Genomic DNA, 15,288 nt, shown 5'->3' with positions numbered 1-15,288 from the left:
ACACATACGAAGGCAGGCTTTGTAAGAGGGTGTGAAGACTGACACCCACCAGCCTGCCGCCCCACAATCCAGCCCAGCAGGTGGCAGTAATGCCGCGTTAAGCCTGTGTTGCCCCTCGCCACCACAGAAGAACAACAACTTCCGGTTCGTTTTCCGCCGCGCGCATCTTCAAGTCGGTCACCCTCGCGCTCAACAAATCGACAGACCAACCAAGCCCGCGAGCTCATTAAGGAAGCGCCTTTGCTTCGCTGTTTCACGTTGCAGCGCTAGATGCCGGTAAAATAGTTTAGTAACATGTCAAGTCACGTAAACTGTGAACGATGTGAGCAACAGTAAGTGTCAACGTCACAGCTCCGGCGCCGAGCTGCTGATGTCCTCCCTGGAAACCTGCTGTGTTGCTTGCGGTATTTTCGGGGGAACAACGTAGCTAACAGCTAGCTAAGATGCTAACACGTCGCAGAAGGACAGTAAAGTGCTTAACGCGTTCAGGGGGATAAGTCAGAGCAGCGATATCCTGGTCATGTGATCAGTGGGTCTGTAACAGTCCACAGGTCCCGTGTGATGTAACAGGACAACATGAGCACACAACGCTGCACAGATTCTGAAGCCCCTTCAGGCACATTTGTGATATTTGGCTTATAAATTGAATCAATCTGACGATTGAGATGAGGCAGGAACAGCATAAATTTCCTTACTTTGTGATTTAGACTGTTGAAAGTGGTTTGTTGTCTCTGTAGGCTGACGGATGACTGCGAGTATGAGGCAGAGGGCTCGGAGTCATTCACTTATTCATCGACCATAAAAGTTGAGTATTATAGGTAAGAAACTAAAAACTACTTTCTAAAACGTTTTTGGCTCTTAATTGAATTGTGAAATAAGATGCTGTATCACTCAGTCGCTCTCTCTTACAGGTTGTTTGAGTATTCTGTGACGTGGAACCTACCTATGTCTCCCAAACGCTCCTCCAGACAACCAAAGTCTTCCAAGAAGAGTCCCCAGAGAAGTCCCAGTCCAAATGAAGAAGCCATTCAGCGCATGTGGAGGGTTAAGAGACCGAGGACCCGGCTGAGGGAGACAGATGCTGATGCCAACTCGGTCAATACAGTTGAGACGGAGGACCTCGACATCATAGACCTCATCAACAGGTCGACTGACGCAAGGCGTGTCGCAGAGAAGGAAGACTTACAGTTTGTAGAGGTGACGGATGATGGACTTGATGTTATGGATGAGGACTGTGACTCTGTCACCAGCAGCATCGCCTCCGGTCCTTCTCACCGACACAGCAGTGTCTCGCACGAGAAAGTGAGGCCTTCACGGGGCTTGTGTTCAGCTTGTAAGACTCTCTATCAGAAGACAGCCAAGAAGAAGGCACCACTTAAAAAACCTCCCTTAGACAACAGTGAGTCTTCACTCATTCTTTATTCTTCATTCTGTGCACCGGATCACGCTAACATGTTCAACCTCTCACTCTGGTGTGGTCTTCAGATCCCGAGTCCCTGACATGTGACCAGTGGGTCCTGGTCAAGAGCTGGAGCTCGAGGAGGCTGCCTAATGCACGAGGGTAAGGCCGGCTGGGTGGTAACTAGCTTTAAGGTGGGATGCCTGTGGATACGCTGTCACCTCTTTAAAACGTCACCTCTCTGTTTCATCAGGAAGCTTTTGATGTGTGTGCAGCGGCTTAAGGAAAGACTTGCTGTCCAGAAACGTTCAAAAGAAACTGCGCAGTATCTGGTAGAGTCATCAGCCTGCTCCAACCCACACACTTTCCTTCAGAGGTAACTATTCTAGACAATGAGGACATTACTGCGGAAAAGCCTGTTCACACCAAAAATGACCTGAATGTGCTGCACTTATTTTTCTCAGGAACCTTCGCCGTCGTATTAGAACGCCGGTGAAAAGGAGGAGGAAGAACAGGAGGAAGAGGACCAGAGATGGTTCTCAGGGTCGTCGGGCCACCAAGCAGCAGCGTCTCCATAGCAACAATCAGGGCCGACGCGTCAGTATTAGCCCGACCTGTGGAGACGGTGGTGCTCCGGAATTTGACGATCTCAGCGATCAAGAAGTCAACAATCAAGCAGATGCAAATCTGCCTCCCGAATTGATTCCCTCTGCGGTCACCGTGGAAACCACTAACGGAGAGGTCCCACCCGAGCAGAAGGCACCAAAGACCTGGGGTTTCAGAGTCTTGCTTGCCCAGTTGCGTGGCAACAGCAGCATGATCGTCCGAGAATAACGCCAGCGAGGTGACGCCGACATCTTTTTAAGCTTCTTGCGTTCAGTAAAGTTTTCCAGCTCTAAAGTAGCTTTTATTTGTTTTTTTTTCTCTTGCCAGGCTATAATAAATATGTTCTTATTAGTAGTCTCTAAGTTTACCTGAAAGCATATGAATTAGATTATTTATTTATTTATTTACTTGAATTTCCAAATAGCATTTATTAAGTTTCATTCAACATGTGAATAATTCTGTATCACTAGACATGATCCAAAAAAAAACATATGAATACTTTCAGTAAGATTATCCAGAAGACTGGAGCTGTGCCCAGATTACATATGACATACTAACGCAATTAAAAGTGACAACATTAAGTCTACCAGGTTTCTGTACGTTGTTTTGCGTTATTTATTCCACAATGCAGTTTGATTTCTGACAGGGTACAGGTGCATAATTCCTTGGTAGAATGGAATCTTTTTTGTGTATATTGCCTGCAAATACTTTATATATCCTACAGTATATATTTATTAAATACTTTGAATTGGAGACACAGTGTATTCCTGTGCTCTGTATGAATTAAACCACTGTTCTCCTTGAATCTTAAATTAATAAAAATTCCACATATCAGTTTGTTGAAAGTTCTAAGCGATTCTTGTTTTTTGGTTGTAATGTCAGTTATTCTGTCTAAGCCCACATGGTGGCGCCACTTAATGACAGAATCAGGCCTGTGCTTTTCAGGCCTTTTTCCCTGTTTCTTTTTCACAGAGGACACTGTTGGAAGAAAAGGCACAGGCATTATTAATAGCATTAATAAACATTTTGTGTCCCTGTCAGCCAGCATGCTGAATAACCAGGGCACCGCGCCTGGTGCATCTGAATGTAAAGCAGTCCATGTGATAAAGATCTGGTTTTAAAGTCTGCTTTAAAACCATTTCACTAATCATTTGGATGCATAATTGATATAGCCCGATTAGTGCCTGTTCTAAGGAGCGGGTTTACCAAGCTGTCTGAATGTTATGAGGATAAACCAGGAAGACGAAGGTCGTTTTACACAAAACGTGTATTTTCAAGATGTCTGTGCTGATAACAGTCAATGTGGAGGAAGGGTGGGGAAAACGAGTAAGAGATAAGGGACTCAGAACCGCGTCTCGAGGCGTTGACAGTCTTTTTTTGGCGGGGTGTTGTTTATTTATGGGATTAATGTATCGGGAGAGGATGAGGATTTGAAGTCCGATCTGCCCGTGCCGAGCCAGGAAATGTGTCTGCTGACCGACTGGGCATCAAAACCTACAAACCAATTAATACATTCCTTTGAATTAAATTACAATCAAATGAATTCATTAGCAATTGAGTTTTCAAAATGGAACTGCATCATTTAAAATATAATATATAATATATAATTCCATCTCACAGTTAAGTTTGTTCTTAGGCCAGGTTTTAACAGCCTTCCATCGACTATGTGCAGGCTCCTCAGAATGTTTCCATCTTTACTATAAATACTGCAGCAGCTAAGACATTAAATATGAGATTTAATTTGAAATAGAGACAAATTTTCTATTTCACAAAAGATTTGTATTATATTTCATTCAATTAAAGACAGAATGATGAAATACAAATCTTGTCAAGTTCCCATCTCATATTTTACTACATGCCATTTTCAATATGTGTATTATTTACAATTCAAAATAGCTTTTTTTTAGATGGATATGTTAATAAATAATTACAGTCAACACACAGTTGTTTTGCTCTCAGAAAGGTGGCACGCAAGAATCACATATGCTCACTCATGGTTGGCTGGTTGTGAAAGATCAGAAGAAATCCATGACGCGTTACCAGAACACGGCTGATAGTCGTCTCACATTCACTTGCAGAATGCCACAATCCTGCTGCTCCGTGTCCCCCTCTCATACATATGATTTCACCCACACCTGCGTGCACCACATGAGACAGTGATGCAAAGATTTTCCACACTGAAACCGCTGCTGCTTGTCCCGATTTCAGCAGAGCACGGAGGATTGAGAGGAACACACACACACACACACACACACACACACACACACACAGGTCTTATTCCCATCTCCTTTCTGCCAATAGGTCCTGATTATTACAAACAAGAGGTCTCGGGGCCAAAACAATTCAAGCCACTCACACACACACACAACAGCGTATCCTGTGATAGAACCACTATCAGCACCTGACACCTCGAAAACAGGAAACATGTTTCAGCAGGAACACAGATGTGTTGGAGGGTTTTGAGGAGGAGCCTGAACGCCGCTATAAAGCCACTGTGAGCAGGAGCTTCACCACTGAGAAGGGAGAGGGGCTGCCTCCGTCATGTCGTACTATGAGGTAAGGTCGTCAACGATGTTTAGTCAAACGTTGCTGCTTTTCATCCCAAATCACCAGTCCGTGTTTGGGGCCTTAATCACCAACCCCGTCCTCCCTCCAGCACATCTTCTTGGACTACAGCAACGACACGGGCTCAGGTTCCGGTTCCGGTTCCGGCGACCCGTACGATCTGGAGGAGCCATGTGACGTGGAGCACGTGATCAACGCTGACCTCCGGCAGGTCTTCCTGCCTGTGGTCTACGCCCTCATCTTCACCCTGGGCATCACCGGAAACGGCCTGGTCGTCATCGTGCTGGGCTGCCAGCGCAGGTGAGGGGTTGGTCGGGCGGTTGACGCGGCGCCACCTCGTCACGAGGGCCGACGAGCGACGGGCTTAAGTGTTTTTTTTTCTTTCTCCCTCTCCCCTTCCGCCCACAGGTCAAAGTGCAGCCTCACGGACCGGTACCGACTGCACCTCTCGGCCGCCGACCTCCTCTTCGTCCTGGCGCTGCCCTTCTGGGCCGTGGACTCGGCTCTGGCCGACTGGCGCTTCGGGGGGGCCACCTGCGTCGGCGTGCACGTCATCTACACGGTCAACTTGTACGGCAGCGTACTCATCCTGGCCTTCATCAGCCTGGACCGCTACCTGGCGGTGGTCCGCGCCACCGACACCAACACGGGGGGGCTGAGGCAGCTGCTGGCACACAGGCTGGTCTATGTGGGTGAGTGTTGGAAGGGCCGTCTGCTCTCCTCCGCTTCTCACCCCACCCAACCCCCACAGTCCCTTACTTCTTCCCGCCTCTGTCCGCAGGTGCGTGGCTGCCCGCTGGCCTCCTGGCGGTGCCCGACTTGATATTCGCCCGGACCCAGGAAGGAGGCGAAGGGGCCACTCTGTGCCAGCGGTTCTACCCGGCCGACAGCGCTCCACTCTGGGTCGCGGTCTTCAACCTGCAGCTGGTAGTGGTGGGTCTGGTGATCCCCGGCCTGGTCCTGCTGGTGTGCTACTGCGTCATTGTCACCAGGCTGACCCGGGGCCCGCTCGGGGGCCAGAGGCAGAAGCGGCGAGCGGTCAGGACTACCATCGCGTTGGTTCTGTGCTTCTTCGTGTGCTGGCTGCCCTACGGAGCGGGCATCTCCGTGGACACTCTGCTGCGCCTGGAGGTCCTGCCCCGCGGCTGCCGGCTGGAGGCCGTGCTGGGCGTGTGGCTGGCGGTGGCGGAGCCCATGGCGTTTGCACACTGCTGCCTGAACCCACTGCTGTACGCCTTCCTGGGGGCCGGGTTCAAGAGTTCAGCCCGCAGAGCCCTCACTCTGAGCCGAGCCTCCAGTTTGAAGATTTTACCGCGAAGACGCCCGGGGGCCTCCACGACCACGGAGTCGGAGTCCTCCAGTCTGCACTCCAGCTAGTGTTTGCTTATTTTGTGTAAATGTGTGCTCACTGTGTGTATATGTGTTTAAAAGGGTGATTTGGGGAAGTGTCTGAGAAAGTAAGGAGCAGTCTGCTGGCCCACGACTTGGCTTCTCCCTCTGCGGGGTTTCTCCTGTAAATACTGTCGTGACCTCGCTTTTCTGTGCTTGTTGTGTACTGATGAAGATGTTTTTCTAATAAAATATGCAAAGAAAATACACATGTTTGTGGAAAAGTCTCGTCTTGAGAAACTGAATTCCTGGCTCCTACTTTATGAGCAGTCATCCACAGCGAATGCCGCCCCCACCGAGTCTGCTTCCTAGTGTGTGAGATTGATATCATCAAGGCCCAAAGTACACAAACAGTTTGGAGACTAATGAGATGATGATGAAGGCGTCTCCGCTTCATCTAAAAAAAACTCTTGGAATAGCAAGAGCATTTTTAATTAAATATATTCTGTTTTACACATAGTTTAACTGTTAGCCAACAGCTGCTATCAGTGTTCAAAAATCTAGATTATTTTTTTCTTTTGTGGGCAGAAATGTTCTGCTTGAAGATAAAGATTAGAAAAGTGTTGACATGATTTGGCACACTGGCGCGTGTTGTAATCTTTATTATCACCAGCTTGTCTCTGGTTGTTTTGATTTATCATCACTCAGCCGCCGGCCGTCCACTGATCCGCAGCATGAACACAGTCAAGCACTGTCGAGAAATGAAACTGTGCTTTTATTAAAATCAGTGTGCGATCCAGGTGTATCTGAGTCACGCGGCGTGTGTGTTTTTGTGTGAGACTGCGTGTGGGTGTTTTTGTGTTTACTGTCTTGGCGGACGCAGATTCATGTGGATTCAAACAGTCTGCGTCTTCGACGTGAGAACGAAGGCAGCATGAAGGGGTCAGGAGGTCCATTTTTAATGAACTTGAATGCTCACACGCAGGCAAACTTCCCACATACTTCCACCTGGAAGTGAAAGAAACAGAAGCTGGAAGTTTACTGTGTCCTGTTTCCTGGAGCTGAGTGGAGGAAGAGGATGGAGAGAGAGACCTGATTCAGAAGGTTTGACTCTGTGGCATCACTGTGTCCTATCAGGTGCATCATGTCCTATACGGCTTCATGTGCACACAACATGGGTTTGGAGTGGTTTCCTTCACCCTCAATGTAGAGAGAACTGTGGAAACCCATTCCCGCCACTAAAAAGAATTGAAGGGATAGAAAGTTTAGATCATGAGATAAAAGGTCACAATTATGAGAAAGAAAGGATAATGCGCAGGCTCCTTGTTCGATAAAATTGGCAATATACTGTATGTATCTTATATTAATTACTTTTTATCTCAAAATGTATTTTGCTTTATGTCTTTCTAGTTCACAGATACAAACACGCACACACAAAAACACACACACGCACAATTCTCTTCTATTCATGGCGTGTTCAAAACAGGAAAGACTTCCTGTCACTCATTTTAGGAAAAACACTCAGCTAAAACAATCAAACGACCTCGGCGCTCACCACACTGGAGCTGCTGCAGGAGGCCTGTTGGACAACATGCAGGACTTCACTACAGACCAAGTCAGGACGCTGTTAGCGCTCAAATATTATATGTTTTGAATCTGTTATATTCTATATATCGACTGGGCAGCACAGCTTTAGAGCCTCCGCGGCACTAAGTGGATTCGCTGCATTCAGAGAGGCGCTCAGCACACATCAGCCAGTCATATCTACACAAGGTCCGCGCCTCTATGCAGCTGTTTTATTTAAGATATTATGAAATCAGGATGTTAGTGAGTTCCACCGCTCAAGCAGAATGATTTCACAGTAGCCCAGTTGCACGCATGTGCAGTGAACCAAAGACGGTTCTCGAGTACTATGAGGATCAGCAACACATGATTCATTCATTCATGCAGGCAGCCTTTCGCATAGCTTCACCTGACTTTGCTGGTCAGGAATATTATTATCTGCTGGTGTCTTTCCGTGTATTAACCGCATTACTGCCCTGCTGCGTGCACCCATTAACTCAATCCCTGTCTCATTTCAAGAACCGTGTCCGGACCAAAACAATGAAAATGGGTCACCATGTGAATGCAACTACTCCAGGAAACAGGTCTATTTATTTGCCCTCTTCTCTCTCATATCCTGCTGCTCTGAAACTGTTTGTTCCCATCGTTTTGTTTGACACCTGCTGTTGCCACAAATCGGACATTATCAGAGTTTTCATGTCTGTGCGCTTGCTGTAAGGAGCCTGCAGCATCAGAGAGGGGGTTACTACAGAGTGGAGTTCATCTAAACTAACCGCTTACATGTGTGTGTGTGTGTGTGTGTGTGTGTGTGTGTGCATAGGTATTTTATGTGTTGCTTTTATTGATCTACGTTATACATTTCACAGGAAAATATGCTGGTGGTGCATGTGTGAGAGGGGGGGGGGGGGGTGTCTGTGTGTGTGTGTGCACACATGTGGGTACAGATGGTCAGGTTCCCTCATATTCAGACAAGCCGAGTTTCCTGCTGTTGAACAATTGTGGGAAAACCAGAGGTCAAGACAAAAGGAGAAATAAAGACGGAGAGAAAGACTGGGTTGCATCCAAATGGCCTGCAACAACTTCCTGCTCTGTTCCTGGTGGATTAATACAATGTGACAGGTGAAACCAATAGCCTGCCGGGAGTGTTTGCATCCACCTCAGCAGGTGGAGGCGTGAGAATGATGTGTGAGCAGGAATAGACATTAATGTGTTTGGAAACCAATGCACGTTGGTCCCAGATGCTCCTTAGTGTGAACCCTGCAGAATGAGTGCAGACTTTTTGTGTGAGTTTAGATGACTGCTGAGCAGATAATAAATGAGACACAAACATGTTCAATTGTTTAAGATCAAGGACATAACTCTTTTTTGGAAACATTCATCAAATAAAATCTTAAGTCAAGTCAAGGGAATCAAGTCAAAACTCGACCTGATCCCAACAATAAAATACAATTTATAAAATAAAAGAGGACCAGTAGAATGCAACATGGAGCAAACTGATAGGACATCAATAGACTGTGCTATAAGAAGGCTGAAGTTGTGATATTCTCTGTTTCCAATGTCGATATATTTTATTTTGAGCGTAGGACATATATGTGTAAATATATATGTAAAAGACATGAACCCAAGACTGCCACAGCTCCTGATCTCTACTAATCCAACCCAAAGACGACAAAACAGACAAATGATGATGAGAATGATGATGATGAGAATCCATTTTGGCAAAAATACACACAGAGACACACATATATATTCAATAAAGTTAACAATTACAACACTACATTCACTTTAATGCCAACATGTCTTTGATTTATCAAATACTTACAGTTATCAAGATCTACGTCTCACTGGTTGTGAATAGTATAAATAGCCTCAGTTATCATAACATTGGTAATAATACTGAGTTGTTTTAATTTCTTCTCTTAAGGACATGAAATAAGTGAATATTATGACGCTCTTGCAGTCAGAAAATACAACTAAACATTTTTTGGTGGGACTAACATTGATACTTAAACATATGTTTACATTGATGAATTATCATGCTTACACGTCCCAAACGTGTAAGCATGATAATGATAATGTTTCGTTATCAAGTTATCTATTAATAAGTGCATTTATAATTGTTGTTATAATTATAATTGTACATTTATGAATGTATGTACTGCCCTCCAGTGGTCAAAGTGAGTACTTACACTGCAGCCCCTGTGTGCCCCGCACACCTACTGATGTTCCTTTTTTATTCGTAAATTAACAATAACGAGTTGTACATTTTGTAAGAATAATAGTGAATGGATAACTTTATCTGTCATTTTGAGAGAAGATTAATAATTCACCCGGCATTTTCCAGAAGCATTTTGTACCACTAAAAAGAGTTTCTATATATATATGTATATATATATATATATGTCAAATATATTTTCTATATAATAATATTATATAGTATTTTCTATAATAACTTTATTTGTTTGAAGGCGGAAGCCTGTCGCGGTAAACAGCGGAAGAACATCCTCACTCCGGATTGGCTACCGGACGGAGAATCAACCCCAATTGGTCGAAAGTAGCGCGCCATAGGTCACGTGTGTCTCTTTTCGCGCGAAACGGCAGCACCCTGTTGTCGGGACCAGAGCGTGCTGAGTGTTGTGTTTGTGTGTGTCTCCGTTTTTCGAACATTTTTATTCCTGTTTGACGGCGTTTTAAGCATGGACGTTGCCACAGCAACCGCGGAGAATGCCGGGGAGATGGTGAAAGACGAGTTGGCTGAGAAATGCCAGAAGTTATTCCAGGCTTTCTTGGAGGAGTAAGTCAGTCCGCAGCACGCTTCACTTCATCATTGTCTGCTTGAAACGAGCTGTGCGCGAGCCGATCACGCGACCCATCGCTTCTAAAATGCAACGCAACTCTGGAACCACCGCGGATGTGTTGATCGTTAAGTATAACAATTTTATTTCCGCTGCGTGTGTCCGTGTGCAGGTTCCAGACCGCGGATGGGGAGGTGAAGTATGTCCGCGAGGCGGAGGAGCTGATCAGGCCCGAGAGGAACACCCTGGTGGTGAGCTTCACGGACCTGGAGGGCTTCAACCAGGAGCTGGCTACCACCGTGCAGGAGGAGTACTACAGGTGAACCCGGCGCAGGAACACGCACGCGCTGCCAATGAACGATCAGACCTGCGCGCCAGCTGTGGGTTAACGCGAGGGCTTCTGTTTTCAGAGTCTACCCCTTCCTCTGTCGGGCAGTGCGCAACTTTGCTCGGGATCACGGGAACGTTCCTCTCAACAAAGAGTTCTACGTGGCTCTGGAGGAGCTGCCTACCAGACACAAGTAAGACACAAACACGCCTGCTCCTGCTTTTTTTCCCGTTTCTGTCAACCTCGGATGTATTGGTTACCTCTCCAGAAATCTGAGAACAATACGTCAACCATGACTCTTTGTGCGCTGTAGGATTCGTGAGCTGTCATCCATGCGTATTGGCACCCTGGTGAGGATCAGTGGCCAGGTGGTGCGGACGCACCCAGTACATCCAGAGCTGGTAAGATGTCCTGCAGTCAATACATGCACTAAAGTGTGTGTGTGTAAGCACCCAGAGGTGTCAATGCTTAGGAAAAACCATGGAAGCTGAGCTTGTATGTTCTCGTTTTCGTTGACTTTTGCAGGTGAGTGGCACCTTTCTCTGCATGGACTGCCAGGCGATGATCAAAGATGTCCCTCAGCAGTTCAAGTACTCTCCACCAACCATCTGCAGGAACCCCGTCTGCAACAACCGCTTCCGCTTCCACCTCGACACACACAAATCCAAGTTCATCGACTTCCAGAAGGTAACTGTGTGTGTGTGCGCGTCCCTACTTTCGTAACAACATAACGTTTGTGATTTAAAACAGTTTTCTAAACAATTTAAATGTAATTTTCTTTTGTAGGTGCGTATCCAGGAGACTCAGGCGGAGCTGCCTCGTGGTTCTATCCCGCGCTCCCTGGAGGTGGTCCTGAGGGCCGAGGCCGTGGAGATGGCTCAGGCCGGAGACCGCTGTGACTTCACCGGGACCCTCATTGTGGTGCCGGACGTCTCTCAGCTCACCACCCCCGGTATGGTTTAGAGCGAGAAATTCTTGCAATCGTTAAAAAAACCCCAAAAGTTTCACCTTTAAGACCTTCTGAAATGGCGTCCCGTCTGCAGGTGTGCGAGCAGAGACCAGTACTCGCGTCGCCGGAGGCCCCCCGGGCTTTGAGGCTGATGGTTTGAAAGGGCTGAAAGCTCTGGGGGTCAGAGAGCTTTCCTACAGACTGGCCTTCCTGGCCTGCAACGTGGCCCCGACCAACCCACGAGTAAGACGACCCCCCCCCCCCCCCCCAAGATAACAACCGACATGTTCCTACCGCAACCTGCACCCGCCGCGCTCCGAATGCGGCCGCCGCTCTGAAGTGTGCTTTCTCATGTCGCAGTTTGGCGGAAAGGAGCTGCGGGACGAGGAGCAGACGGCGGAGAGCATCAAGAGCCAGATGACGGAGAAGGAGTGGGAGAAAGTGTTCGAGATGAGCCAAGACAAGAACTTGTACCACAACCTGTGCACCAGCCTCTTCCCCACCATCCACGGTCAGTGCTCCAGCCGGCGGCCGACCCGGCGCCGCGTCCTCCAGCTGTGGAGCCGTTGTTGAATTGGCGTCCGCGCGGTGTCTTTGCAGGCAACGACGAGGTGAAGCGCGGCATCCTGCTGATGCTGTTCGGAGGCGTTCCCAAGACGACCATGGAGGGAACCTCGCTGAGGGGAGATGTCAACGTCTGCATCGTCGGGGACCCCAGTACCGCCAAGAGCCAGTTCCTCAAGTACGTGACGCGGCACCGCCAGGGACCAATCGGACGCTGAGAACGGCCACACGCGGGGCCGGCTGCATTGACGCTGTGCACACAATCTCGCCGTAATTATTTTAACGATTTTGTGTGTGTGTGTGTGTGTGTGTGTGTGTGTGTGTGTGTGTGTGTGTGTGTGTGTGTGTGTGTGTGTGTGTGTGTGTGTGTGTGTGTGTGTGTGTGTGTGTGTGTGTGTGTGTGTGTGTGTGTGTGTGTGTGTGTGTGTGTGTGTGTGTGTGTGTGTGTGTGTGTGTGTGCAGGCACGTGGAGGAGTTCAGTCCCAGAGCGGTGTACACCAGCGGCAAGGCCAGCACCGCCGCAGGTCTAACGGCGGCCGTGGTCCGAGACGAGGAGTCCGGGGAGTTTGTCATCGAGGCCGGCGCTCTGATGCTGGCCGACAACGTGAGTGCTCCAGGCTCGCGGAGCGCACGGATTGGTGGTGGGGGGGGCAGCGAGTGAAGGGTGTGCTGGGGGTGTTAATGGCCGGTGTGTTCCTCCAGGGCGTGTGCTGCATCGACGAGTTTGACAAGATGGACCTCAAGGACCAGGTGGCCATCCATGAAGCCATGGAACAGCAGACCATCAGCATCACCAAGGCTGGAGTGAAGGTGTGGGGGGGGGTTCTGTTCTGTGTCTCCTAAAGAGCATTGCCTTTACTCAGCCGGTGGATTATGGAAGGGGAGGACAATCTGTTTCTTTTATTTAGACTGCATTTTAGGTTATTTTGGTCACGCAAAACCTTCGCAATGCTCAGGGGGCACCAGACATGTAACTAATAACCTTTCAAAGCAGCTTTCAAGTCCAAATTTGAACAGAGTAAATATACAGAGTAACGGGACTTTGCCTCCCTCTCCTCCAGGCCACCCTGAATGCTCGCACCTCCATCCTGGCTGCAGCCAACCCCGTCGGAGGGCGCTACGACCGTGGAAAGAGTCTGAAGCAGAACGTTAACCTGACCGCCCCCATCATGAGCCGCTTCGACCTCTTCTTCATCCTGGTGGACGACTGCAATGAGGCACGTGTTTAACTGCATTTTGTTCCTGCACTGATGCTTAATTAGTCTACTTTTGTCTGCATTAGTTGTACTCATTTAGATCCTTATATTTCTGGCATCCTCTGACGCAGTAACAAGACCATTTCCCCAACAGGTGTTGCAAACGTTTTACCTGACTTGAGCTCTTCTAATGTTCCTCGGTGCGTCTCCTAGGTGACGGACTACGCCATCGCCAGACGCATCGTGGACCTGCACTGTCGCGGGGAGGAGTCCGTGGACCGACTGTACTCGCTGGACGAGATCCGCAGATACCTGCTCTTCGCTCGGCAGTTCAAACCTAAGGTGCGTGCGTGCGTGCGTTCACATCAGGTCTGAGATGTGATCCCTTGTTTACTGTTGCTTATTCCACCCTTGCCCCCCCCCGCAGATCTCCAGCGAATCCGAAGAGTTCATCGTGGAGCAGTACAAGCGGCTCCGCCAGCGCGACGGCTCTGGAGGTGTGACCAAGTCCGCCTGGAGAATAACGGTGCGACAGCTGGAGAGCATGATCCGCCTGTCGGAGGGCATGGCGCGCATGCACTGCTGTGACGAGGTAAGCACCGATCAACAATAGCCCCCATAACAAACAACACAACCCCAACCCTTTAAAAAGTTGTTAATTGAACTCATGTTTTGTAATGAAATGACTCGCCTGTTATTGACCCGTTGACCCGGTTCTCTTTGTGTCTTCAGGTTCAGCCCAAACATGTGAAGGAAGCCTTCCGTCTTCTCAACAAATCCATCATCAGAGTGGAGACGCCGGACATCAATCTGGAGCAGGACGACGAAGTGGAGGAGGAAGAGGAGGAGGCGCCGCAGCAGGAGGATGGTATAAATGCACACACAGAGATGTTTGTACCTCGACTGAAACTTCGATATGTGCTTCATCTAATGCAGACTTTACCTTGGCAGGAATCGCTGTGCCCATCGGAGTGGACGGTCCTGGCGGGCACGCCAACGGCATTAACGGACACGCCAACGGGGTGAGCGGACCCGCAGAGCCCAAACCGACTCTTCGGCTCTCCTTCCCTGAGTATAGACGCATCTCTAACCTGCTGGTGCTGCATTTGCGCCACGCCGAGGAAGGTATGAGACGCCTCGCTTCCTGCTGCTGAGGAACTATTTCAATTTTTTTCCGTATCTTTTTTTTGGGGTTCTTCATTTTCGCGAGTCAGCCCTATCATTTCTCCCCCCCCCCCCACCCCTGCTGTTCGGACTGTAGCCGAGGAAGAGGAGGAGCTGAAGAAAAGCGCGGTGGTCAACTGGTATCTGAAGGAGATTGAGTCGGAGATCAACTCTGAGGAGGAGCTCGTCAGTAAGAAGGGTCTAATAGAGAAGGTCCTCCACAGGCTGGTGCACTATGTGAGTCCTTCCCCAGCTCCAAAAGTACAAGCGCTCGTTTCGTCTTTCTCAGCCGGCGTTACTTGACCATGTGTGTCTGCTCCTCCAGGATCACATCCTCATCGAGCTGTCTCCGGCAGGGCTGAAGGGCTCCGAACCCGCAACCACAGAAGAAGTAGTTCTTGTTGTCAACCCTAACTACATGCTGGAAGATTAAACTCCTCGGATTTCCGCCATTGTTGATATTAAACCTCAACAGTGAAGTTGATGTGTGTTTTCTGAAAGGTCACATGTAATGCATCCATAATGTTAACATTTAAGATGTTATTTGCCTTGTTTTGTACTGTACAGAAGATTCTGGGGCTCTAAAAGAAAAGCTGTTTCTCAGTGAACTTGACTTTTGTAAATATCCTGCTCTCTTGTTCTTCACTGACGTGGTCTGTTCGGCTCTCAGTCGAGTGAACTGCCCTGAATGTGTACACTTCAGTGTATCGGAAGCATGCATTCAGACTTACGCACTTCCATGGTTGCAACATATTGTATGTCTTTTGTAATATTATGACATGAAGCGAATAGAAATGTTAAAGGTTTGATAAATAAAATGTTGACATGAA

General features: G+C 48.3%; 3 protein-coding genes across 5 annotated transcripts; all 3 read left to right on the top strand.

Moving 5' to 3' along the window:
* The first annotated feature begins 33 nt into the window (after positions 1-33).
* si:ch211-227n13.3 (uncharacterized) lies at positions 34-2,859 on the top strand. 3 transcript variants are annotated; one of them, XM_037458295.2, is made up of 6 exons: positions 34-144; positions 738-818; positions 912-1,399; positions 1,486-1,561; positions 1,653-1,775; positions 1,864-2,859. In XM_037458295.2, the coding sequence occupies exons 3-6, from the start codon at positions 946-948 to the stop codon at positions 2,231-2,233; spliced, it is 1,023 nt and encodes a 340-aa protein (XP_037314192.1). In that variant the 5' UTR covers positions 34-144; positions 738-818; positions 912-945; the 3' UTR covers positions 2,234-2,859. The 3 variants fall into 3 exon arrangements, with proteins under 3 accessions (XP_037314192.1, XP_037314191.1, XP_037314190.1); XM_037458294.2 differs by lacking the exon at positions 34-144 and adding an exon at positions 152-332 and having other exon boundaries at positions 969-1,399; XM_037458293.2 differs by lacking the exon at positions 34-144 and adding an exon at positions 152-332.
* A 1,672-nt stretch (positions 2,860-4,531) lies between these two features.
* On the top strand, positions 4,532-6,147 carry LOC119209191 (C-X-C chemokine receptor type 4-like). The gene is made up of 4 exons (XM_037458311.2): positions 4,532-4,561; positions 4,662-4,870; positions 4,979-5,262; positions 5,352-6,147. The coding sequence occupies exons 1-4, from the start codon at positions 4,547-4,549 to the stop codon at positions 5,945-5,947; spliced, it is 1,104 nt and encodes a 367-aa protein (XP_037314208.2). The 5' UTR covers positions 4,532-4,546; the 3' UTR covers positions 5,948-6,147.
* Positions 6,148-9,997: 3,850 nt separating this feature from the next.
* On the top strand, positions 9,998-15,288 carry mcm6 (minichromosome maintenance complex component 6). Its single transcript, XM_037458251.2, has 18 exons — positions 9,998-10,256; positions 10,430-10,576; positions 10,668-10,778; positions 10,899-10,986; positions 11,111-11,272; positions 11,372-11,537; positions 11,629-11,777; positions 11,895-12,045; positions 12,135-12,276; positions 12,561-12,702; positions 12,801-12,908; positions 13,160-13,315; positions 13,508-13,636; positions 13,722-13,886; positions 14,027-14,162; positions 14,246-14,419; positions 14,556-14,695; positions 14,784-15,288. Exons 1-18 carry the CDS (start codon positions 10,159-10,161, stop codon positions 14,889-14,891), a joined length of 2,472 nt encoding a protein of 823 aa, XP_037314148.2. The 5' UTR covers positions 9,998-10,158; the 3' UTR covers positions 14,892-15,288.

The sequence above is a fragment of the Pungitius pungitius genome, chromosome 15 (assembly GCF_949316345.1).
Source record: "Pungitius pungitius chromosome 15, fPunPun2.1, whole genome shotgun sequence".
NCBI classification, from domain to species: domain Eukaryota; kingdom Metazoa; phylum Chordata; class Actinopteri; order Perciformes; family Gasterosteidae; genus Pungitius; species Pungitius pungitius.
This window is presented reverse-complemented; position numbering and strand designations above follow the sequence as displayed.